We start from the raw sequence: 10,000 nt of genomic DNA on the forward strand, positions 1-10,000 counted from the left end.
TGTTACATTATGCAACATCTCAGCAGAATGCAACATTGTTTTACATTTGTTACAGTGTAAATAACTAACCACAGCAGCGATGCATATTTAGCAACAATGTGGAGGAGCACTCTACTCTTATGTATTACCTTAATGGATGGGTGTGTACTCTCCGTATGTGAAAACGGAGGGAATCAGACTTGGCCATGGCTCCTAGAAACCTTGTTCAACAGGTCAGCAGTAACTGAACAGTGGTTGTTGTGGGGAAATAATAATAATAATACATAATAAAACTTTATTTATATAGCACCTTTCATGCAAAAGAATGCAGCTCAAAGTGCTTAAATGTTAAAATGTTTGTGTGATACTGTTACTGTCTGTTTCATACATACACTGTGAGTACACTCTGCTCCATTGTGCAAGGAAATGGTAAATGGTAAATGGTAAATGGACTGCATTTATATAGCGCGGACCTCCTCACAGAGTACTCAAAGCACTTCACAGGTTAATGCCTCAGACATTTACCCATTCACACACCGGATTGTACTCTCTAAGGTGCCAACCTGCACATTGGGAGCGGTTGGGGGTTCAGTGTCTTGCTCAAGGACACTTGGAGGAATCGGGATCGAACTAGAAACCCTCCGATTGCTGAATGACTCCTCTACCTCCTGAACCACTGTGGCCCCAAGTGCACGGCATCAATGCACTGTTCTGCATTGTTTCATTTCTACATAGATAGTCCATGTGGGATTATGTCACCAAACAGCAAAGCGTTATGTCGTTGCCATAGCGTTATGGGGGATCTGGTGTTTCTAGCACATGCTAGCCCGGTCATGTGACGGCTACTTGGGGCGAACTCTCCAAAACTATGCTCTATGAAGGCCCTGCCCAGCACGGGATAACTTTATCACTGTGGAGTGAGTTTCATCCTGACGCTGCTGTCTCCAGCACAAAGCCATTGCATTTTGCAATCTCATTACCTTCTTAAGGGACGCAGGGAGGGCCATAAATATATGCTAAAGCAGGCCGAAGAGAAACTGCTGAGAGAAATCCAATTTAAATGTAATGGTGTTTAATATTTATTGGAAAATGTAAAGAAAATGTAAGGTAATGCCTTGGCGAGCGGGCGGGATTTACATAAATTGTTCTCCGGAAATGTTTTTTTGTCCCGCGGCACCGGGCGCACTCCTTGTCTAGTCACAAAAAGCCTTGCATCTGAATATTTAAAAAAAACGAGGGCTTTAAGGCTCAGTTGTGTGTTTGTGTGTGTGTGTGTGTGTGTGTGTGTGTGTGTGTGTATGTGTGTATTTGTGTTTGTGTGTGTGTTCATTTGTGTGCGCACACTTCACTCTTTACATGTTTTTTGGTACATATGTGTGTGTGTGTGTGTGTGTGTGTGTTTGTGTGTGTGTGTGTGTGTGTGTTTGTGTTTACCTGTGTCAGCATTTTCACCACTTGGAAATGACCACGGTGTCACCCTTTTTCTTTTTTAAAGGACTGAAATGGTGTATACGTTGAGCCAATCCCATTACACATGTGTCAGAGCCTACCACTAAAGCTTGGTACGGGGCAGCCCGGCTTTTTAATATTTAATTTTCACACGTTTGGTGGAGATGTGGAGGTGCTTAGACGCTTGATTTACACACCCCTGACAGGGTTGGATTGGTGTGGCGACTTGACTTTGTGTGAGTGCCAGAAAGAGTGAAAGAGAGGGAGGGTGAAAGAGAAAGGGAGAGAGAGAGAGAGAGAGGGTCCTTTGCCCACGTTTTGTCCTGGACAAGAGAGAGAGATGGACAGACATAGAGTGAGTGAGAGAGAGAGAGAGATGGACAGACACACACACACATATATATATATAGAGAGAGAGAGAGTGAGAGAGAGAGAGAGATAGACAGACAGACAGAGAGAGAGAGAGAGAGAGAGAGAGAGAGAGAGAGATAGACAGACATAGAGAGAGCGCTGGGGGAACTGATTGTCGTATGAAGGGATAGCAAGAGAAGAATGAAGAAAATGTCGCAGCTTTAAACCAAACAGGGATCCCCGGGTTATTTTCTGGCCCAAATCAAGCTTCGATTTGTCTCCATCCACTCAGCTCTAAAACAGCCAGATATTCCAGCTATTTTCAGACATGTTTCGCCTGTGAGTAATTCAGTTATTTTGCTCTCCGCACATGTGCGCTTAGCTCTGAAAATAAAACGGTTCAAAAGTGAGAATCTGCCCTGCAGACATGTAGGCTTTATAATCTGTGTTGGCTCTCAGTCGCACTGACGCAGCCCATTCCACTCTCCTTACTGACTTAGCTTTTAGTACTATCCAAAAACCCTTGGTTGGCTACACTTGAATGTTCATATTTTTAAATAATTGCCGAAAATTTTATATCAAAACTTTTGTAGCTCTCTTCTATCGTGTTGTTGTATAGTTTGATGCTGTTTTGCTTAGGCAATTGAATTATAGTTGCTATAGTTACCACAGGTGTTGTGCCCGTTCACAGATCCCAATGATATGCTAAGTTGTGAAACAGTGCTGTGCAGTCATCAGTCAAGGAGCCCTTCACCAGAGTCAAACATCAAGCATCTTCATCCGTGATCTTTTATGCATGATTCCACAAAATGTGGACGTCAGTCAAAACTCTGAGCCAGTTCGGCACTGTGAATGTGCTAGTCTTCTCTCACGGGCACAAAAGCTATTATTCCCCCCAGCCCATCCTTTTTTAGGGAGGAGAGTGAGTTAAAGTCATCCTTCTCTCCTCTCTCCTTCTCTCCTCTCTCCTTTCTCCTCTCTTCTTCTCTCCTCTCTCTTCTCTCCTCTCTCCTCCTCTCCTCTCTCCTCTCTCCTTCTCTCCTCTCTCTTCTCTCTCCTTCTCTCCTTCTCTCCTTCTCTCCTCTCTCCTTCTCTCCTCTCTTCTCTCTCCACCCAGCCCACTGAGTCATTCTCACACACTCCCTGTAGCCTGCAGAGATTTGTAACGTTTAAAGTCTAAATTCCAACACTCTTTCTCTCTTTCTGTATTTTTTGTCTACATTTCCCTCTCTCTCATATTCTCCCCTTACTCTCTGTCTAACTTTCATCTTCCCCTCTCTCCTTGCCTCTCTCCATCCCCCCCTTTTCTCCCTCTCTCTATTGGTCTCAATTTCTCCCCGTATTATTTCTCATCCATTTCTTTATGTCTTCCCTCCCTCCTCCCTCCCTCCTCTAGTCTCTGTGTATGGAGGTTCGTGGTCGCCGTCGAGGCATGGCGTCGGTGCTGCGTCTGTGCCAGCGGCTGCTGGAGGAGCCCGATCAGGCCCGGGGGGGCTCCGGCTCGGACCCGGACGCCGAGCGGGACGGGCTGCAGCTGCTGGCCGTCAACCTGGAGCGGCGCTGGGAGGCCATCGTCATGCAGACCCTGCAGTGGCAGACACGCCTGCAGAGGGAACTGGGCCGAGAGCAGGTGAGACGGCCACACTCACACACACGCGCGCACACATACACACACGCACACACGCGTGCGCACACACACACACACACAATCTGATTTTCATTAGTGTGTGTGTTCCCATGGGAATCCACGATTCAAATGCAAAGTTGCTTTGTCATCGTGACAGTTTAGGTACAAAGCACGAAGAACAAGAACTAATTTGTAATGTCACAGGGATAAACATATTAGGTTTTAAGAACATGGTATGTTTTTTTTTTAAAAAGGATCTTGATGTTGTTGGCACCTTGCTGTTATATTTGAGCTACGGGTTTCAAAAGACAAAGACAGAGAGCTCTCTGCACCTTGACAGGCCCAGGTTGGAGCTGAGGGTGGAATGGATCCGTCCCTGAATTGGGGCAGGACCCTGATAGCATCTGACAGAGAGGATAGATCGAGGCCTGATCACAGTTCAGTTTCATCAGGTGCTCTCTGCAGTTAGCTGTGTACAGGATGCTCACACAGTAATACAATACATCACCAGACACACCTGAGTGGATGCCAGCACGGAGAGTGAATGTATGTTGCTCTACACATTTAATGTACTTTTAATGTGCATTTAATGTGGATTGTTAGAACGTATAATTCCACGCAAAGCAGTTCATGTCATTAGTGGACTGCAGATGTGATGCACAAATTTACACAAGGGTTTTCATATGTACGCTCAATGTTAACGCACATGTATTTAGAAATTACTAATACTCAGTGCCAGTTTGATTCTGTGCCAAGTGGAAACAATGAATATTTAAAATAAAGGGAATGAATATTTTAATATCTACAAGTAGTGGCCATATGAAAATGATCAAGTGTGCAGAATCTGAAATTTTCATCGCATTTATCTAAGCAACAGTCAAAAGAATCCAACAGAGTAATGGTTGATTTTAAATATTCATTGTTTCCACTTTGCATCGAGTTAAATTGGCACTGAAGATTTGTGTTTGCACAAATGGTGGAAAAGTGAGTTTTATCATTCCGGTTTGGCCTCCGCTGCATGTATTATGAGTAGTGTTGTGGCGTGTTCTCTGTTTGGCAAAATAGTAAGGGAGGGCGCTACATACTAAGAGCAAGAGACCAGCTTTAGTTGTGGAGACGCAGATGTGACTCTTTATAATTCTGTTATTGGAGATAAATAGATAGATAGATAGATGGATACTTTATTAATCTCGAGGGAAATTTAGGTCATCCTGTGTGTGTGTGGGGGGGGGGGGGGGGCGGACTGCCTTCACCATGAATTGAAACCACACCTGTATTGTGTAATCTTTGCCAAAGGCTCTGTGCATATAGGCATGGCATCATAATATACACTTCCATTCACTGCAGAAAACAATCAATACAATAAACTGATGCCCATATGCCGTGCATATACACTTTTAAGCATATTGGACCATTAACAAACTCTCAAGGAGGCCGGCTGAAACAGTCCATATGAGTGCCAAACCCATTCACCCCAACACATTTGCTCGATCAATACCTAACACAAACACCCTTTGATCCGAGCCCAGTTTGTCATCTAAGCTCAGTATGTAACCTGCTGTTGTAAGGTGCCTGTAGTCGACATCTACACTGAGAGGCTGGACAGGCGCCTGAGAGGCAGCGCTGGAGACGTATAGATCTGTTTATGGATTCATCTCTGCCGGGTGTAACCTGGCCAGCCGTGGGTTATTTAGACCTGGATGATCGCGGTGGTAATATACTGCAGCACAACTGTAATGGAGCCATAATAGTGATGTATAAGACCTGCAAAGCGACAACGTATTACATTGGAATATATAGAACACACGGGTAGCAGAGAGAGAGAGAGAGAGAGAGAGAGAGAGATGGAGGGAGGGAGGGAGAGAGAGAGAGAGAGATGGAGGGAGAGAGAGGGAGGGAAAGGGAGGGAGAGAGATAGATTGGAAAAGATAGACAGAGAGCTGGGTGAGAGAAAGAAAGTGAATGAGAGAGAGAGAGAGCGAAGGTGCCCCTGTGCTTTGACTGAGCACTGAACCCAATCGATTACAGGTGTTGCCAAAGAATAATTGGCCGATCATAGTGTGTTAAGTGCTCCCGTATAAATGAAATAACTCCCTCCACCACCACCACCACCGGTGTGCTCCGTTGTCTCCGTTGGTGGAGGCTGAGGACCTGTGAACCGGAGTGAGGAGCAGTCCGTCCCCCGGGTGACTCAGGCGAGCGTTAACGGTGGATGTGGGAGTGGGGAGACTCCCTCTGAAGGCACTCTTAAACCTCTCTTAAAGGACGAGGGGAAACAGGCCCAGGCTGGCCAGGCACCCTCACCAGTAAATAAAAATCGAAAAATTCTCTGGGCTCCCCTTCTTCCCGCTGCGTAAAGCGGCCAGTAGTTGTGTTAATTAGTCCGTTAAAAGCAATCAGAGGAATGTATTGATGTCCATTAAAACTAGGGGAGAGAGACAGCACTCTTTTGTCATGTATATTGGCCTGTTGGGCCTGTTTGCTTCTCTCTCTCGCTCTCTCTCTTTTTCCTCATCCTCCCTTTTCTTTTTCTCTGGGTGGCTCGCAGCATTCTTGTGTGACAGCGTCTAAGCTCTGGCGGAGGTAGTGTAGCTCACTTCTAAAGACCAGAGGAGAGAGAGAGAGAGAGCACGTTTTTTTTTGTTTTGGTTGTTGTTTTTTTCATCCCTTTTCCTTTTCTCGGGCTAGACTCTCAGCTCAGCTTTGCTCTCCACCAGGCGTTCCGTTACACCAGGGAGACAAATTGCCATGGCTCTGCTCAAAAGCTGACCTTGTGGGCCTGAAGTGCAATTTCGCTTTGTGTTTGTTGTGTTATGCGTTATGGGAGCAGGGGGAAGGTGTGGGGGAAGAAGAAGGAGAAATAAATGGGTGGTTTGTTTTTTGTAAATGCAGTGGTATGTGCTCGCCGCTCGCCTCAGTGAAATGACTAACGTCCTGCCCAAGGTTAGACGGGGAAACGGTGTTGCTCTGTGTCTGTCTGCGGGACGAATGACTTTGCTCGAGTTATTAAATCCATATAAAACTATTAGAGGGTCGGTTAAACCGAAGGCAACTTCTAGGCAACGAGTTTCTCTCCATCATGTCCACTATGTGCATCAAAAGTAAAATGCAAATGAATACATCTGCTTTACAAAGCTGAACATGTTCATTCTTTTTTTTGTCATTTAAGTTTCGTATTTGTTTTAAAGCTGAACATGTTCATTCTTTTTTTTGTCATTTAAGTTTCGTATTTGTTTTAAAGCTGAACATGTCCATTCTTGTATTTGATTAGCGGTTCACTCACTCCAAATGTAGTATACTGTTAACGGAGGCAGAAATGATATTTATGTGATTAGACGGACTTACTGTTCTCACAGTAACTCCAACGCCTCAAGGTTTTAACATGCATTACAGCTCTCTGCCTAGTCATTAGTATTTCCCTTATCAGCAAGAGGAGAATAAACAGAAATCTAATAAAAAATCATTACGAGGCCTGTATGACATGCCAAGCAAGTGTTAGATTAGTCAGTTTATTAGATTAATAAGATCAAAAAAATGAATAACATAAATAGACCTCCCTGGCAGTAATGAGTCGACAACCAATTTGTATTATAATGTCTCATGTAGGAATTTGTATATCTAAGCACATTTTTAAGGCGTTGCAAGCATGTGAATTTTGTTTCTACAACCGATCTTTAAACTTTTACTATTTGTTTTGTTTGTGTGTGTGTGTGTGTGTGTGTGTGTGTGTGTGTGCTTTTATTGTCCTCAGGTACCAGGGAACCTTCTAGAACCTTCACTCATGGACCTCCGTTGCCCTGCGGAGGACTCCTGGGAATGGGATGAAATGGACATGACCATTGTCAACGTGGAGTCGAGGGAGGACTGCGTCGATAAGCAAAACCCTGCATGTGAATTAGCCCTGGGATCCCTCGGGGAAATACTAGACAGCCCTGAACCGCGTCCAGGTGTCACACAACGCCGGACGACCTTGGGCGGCCTGGAGACGAATCCTGTGTCCTCCTCCTCCTCCCGGCCGTGTGGCACATATCAGGTGTACAGCGTGCATAACGTGGAGCTCTATCAGCAGCCTCCATTCCCCAGCACCAAGACGAGCCCAGCCAAAGCACGAGGGAAGCAGCAGCCCCTCCTGAAGAGCCTGAGCAAGGACTCCTCGTTCTCCTCTGTGGAGTCTCTGCCTGATATCCTCGGGGGGCTCCTGGGAGTGAAGCAGGCCCTGGGAAAGGAGTCGGCCCGCCGCTCGGAGAGCGAGAGCGGCATCGTTAGCGAGGGTGACACAGAGACCACTGCCAACTCCGACATCTGTTTGCACTACCAAGGCGACGGGAGTAGGGTCAGTATTATGCTCTCCCCTGCCGACAGAGGTGGCGGCTCCCCCGAGGTGGATCGTGTGTCTGATGAGGACATTGACCGAATCCTGGAGCGCGCGAACAAGTGCGCGGAGTACGAGTGTGAGGAGGCTATGATGCTGGGGAAGGAGCAGAAGGTGAGAGCGTCAAGGAAGAAGAGGGAGGAGAGCGGAGAGGGCAGGAGGAGGCACAGGAGGGACCCTGTGGATATTCTCCTCAATGGACACGGCTACACCCCCGACCTTGACAGGGAGAGGCGTGGCGACTCAGGGACTTGCGACAATGACGCCTCGTCCTCAGATGGCAAACCCCGGAGGGAGTTAACCCACCTCTCGCAGGGCTCGTCTCTGGAGTCCCTCTACACCGCTGGGGAGCTATTTCCATCCAGCAAAGATGGCCTCCACCGTAGCACGTCCCTGGAGAGTTGGCTGGCCCCCTGCAAGAGCCCTGAGGACGCGGGCAGCCAGTGCAGCCTGCGGGACCTCAGTCTGGGCGGCAGCGGGGAGCCACCGGCGGCGGCAGGAGAGCTCAGCAGGAGGACCCTGGAGCTCCTGAAGCGCCTGGAGAACATCCAGACTCCGCTGGCCCAGCAGATGACCCGCAGCATCTCGGACATCACCCTGCAGAGCAGCTCCCTGAGGCTGGCCAGCCGGGGCCCCCGCTCCTCCGGAGCCGCCTCGTCCTCGGTCAACGAGAGCTCCGCTGCGTCCATGACCGAGCTCAGTGGCACGGAGGACTCGTCAGTGGCCTCGGAGGATATGGCGGTGCTGAGGAACCGCCTGGCGCCACCTAACTCCAACGCCTCCTTTCGGAAGCACTGCCACCGCAACAGGCACCAGGGGGTACTGCAGGGTGGTGCGGGGGCAGCACCGATGGTGGGGGGCGATGACGTGGACGCCAACATCAGCATGGTGGTGAACGTGTCGTGCACCTCTGCGTGCACAGATGACGATGAGGACGACAGCGACCTCCTGTCCAGCTCCACGCTGACGCTGACCGAGGAGGAGCTGGGCATCAAGGACGACGACGACTCCAGCGTCACCTCTGAGGAGGAGGACTACAACGAGGGCGCCTTCACACTGGGACTCGAGTACATGAAGAACGAGTTTCAGAACTGGGACAAGGCGGGCCGTTCCCAGGCCCGCAACGAAAGGAACGAGGCGGACCTCGAGGATGAGCTGCAGTGCGGGACGGCGCCCCAAGACGTCCCGTCACTCAACAGAGCGCCCGTCACCGCCAACAACGAGAGGCACTTCTTAAACCGCTCAACGCTCAAGCTCCTGGAGACGCACAGCAACGCCAAGAACGAGGGGATGAGGCAGCAGGATGTGGAGACTAACCGCAAGGCGGCCACCCGGAACTACATCAGCCAGTTTGTGGACGACATGGAGAACGGAAACGTGGACAACTCCCACCTAAAGGGCAAGGATGAGGATGACGAGCTTCTGAGGGAGGAGGGCAGCCTATTCACCAAGAAAGGAGAGTCGTTTAAAGACTGTTATGCGCTCAACCCAGCTGGTGGCCAATCCAGGGGGATGGTGACGGCCATAAGTCCCTCATCCTGCGAGCTGCTGTCGCTTCAGACCAAAGAGTCATCCCTTGAGAGCCAGCTGAAGGGTGAGATCCCCTGCCACAGCTCCAGCCGACCCTCCCCTGCCATCTCGCCCATGGAGGACTGTGTCGGATCGCCCCACGGCATGCTGGGAACACTGCATGGAAACAACTGTCTCCAACAGCAACAGCAACAGCAGCACTTTTGCTACCTGAATAACATCCGTGATGCACAGAGGGAGGACATTCCGTCTCCAGACCCCCCCTGCTGTGTCCACCCCATCTTCCCCTCCGCGGGTGACAGCGAGAAAGGCGAGAACGTGCACGACTTCGTCATGGAGATCATCGACTTAACGTCGGCGCTGAAGAGCAAGGAGCTTCAACCAGACGCCACGGCGGGAGAACAGGAGAGGTCGTCCAGCCCGACCTCGCCTTCTGCCATGGCCTCCCAGATCCGCGACAAGGTGCTGGAGCATTCCCACCGTGGCCTCCAGCTGCGTAAGGGCGACTTCTACTCCTACCTGTCGCTCTCGTCACACGACAGTGACTGCGGTGAGGTGAGCGTGTGTGTTGAGGACAAGAGTACCACGCCAGTGCTCTCCCGCACGCCTGACATCATCTGCGACGAGGAGCCGCTCTTCGAGGCCTGCACCGAGGAGGTGTACCTGGGCCCGCCGCTCTGCTACAGCATGTC

General features: G+C 49.3%; 1 protein-coding gene across 4 annotated transcripts in view; it reads left to right on the forward strand.

The window, feature by feature from the left end:
* The window catches only part of akap6 (A kinase (PRKA) anchor protein 6), a 136,031-nt gene that overhangs the window by 121,688 nt on the left and 4,343 nt on the right, over positions 1 to 10,000 (forward strand). For all 4 annotated transcript variants that reach the window (XM_012826887.3, XM_031579725.2, XM_031579723.2 and 1 more), the window contains exons 12-13: positions 3,176 to 3,409; positions 7,158 to 10,000. The exon at positions 7,158 to 10,000 is cut by the window's right edge and continues 472 nt beyond it. In XM_012826887.3, the coding sequence (XP_012682341.2) occupies positions 3,176 to 3,409; positions 7,158 to 10,000 (3,077 nt within the window). The remainder of the gene's footprint in view (positions 1 to 3,175; positions 3,410 to 7,157) is intronic.

This window comes from Clupea harengus, chromosome 14 (assembly GCF_900700415.2).
Source record: "Clupea harengus chromosome 14, Ch_v2.0.2, whole genome shotgun sequence".
Taxonomy (NCBI): Eukaryota; Metazoa; Chordata; class Actinopteri; order Clupeiformes; family Clupeidae; genus Clupea; species Clupea harengus.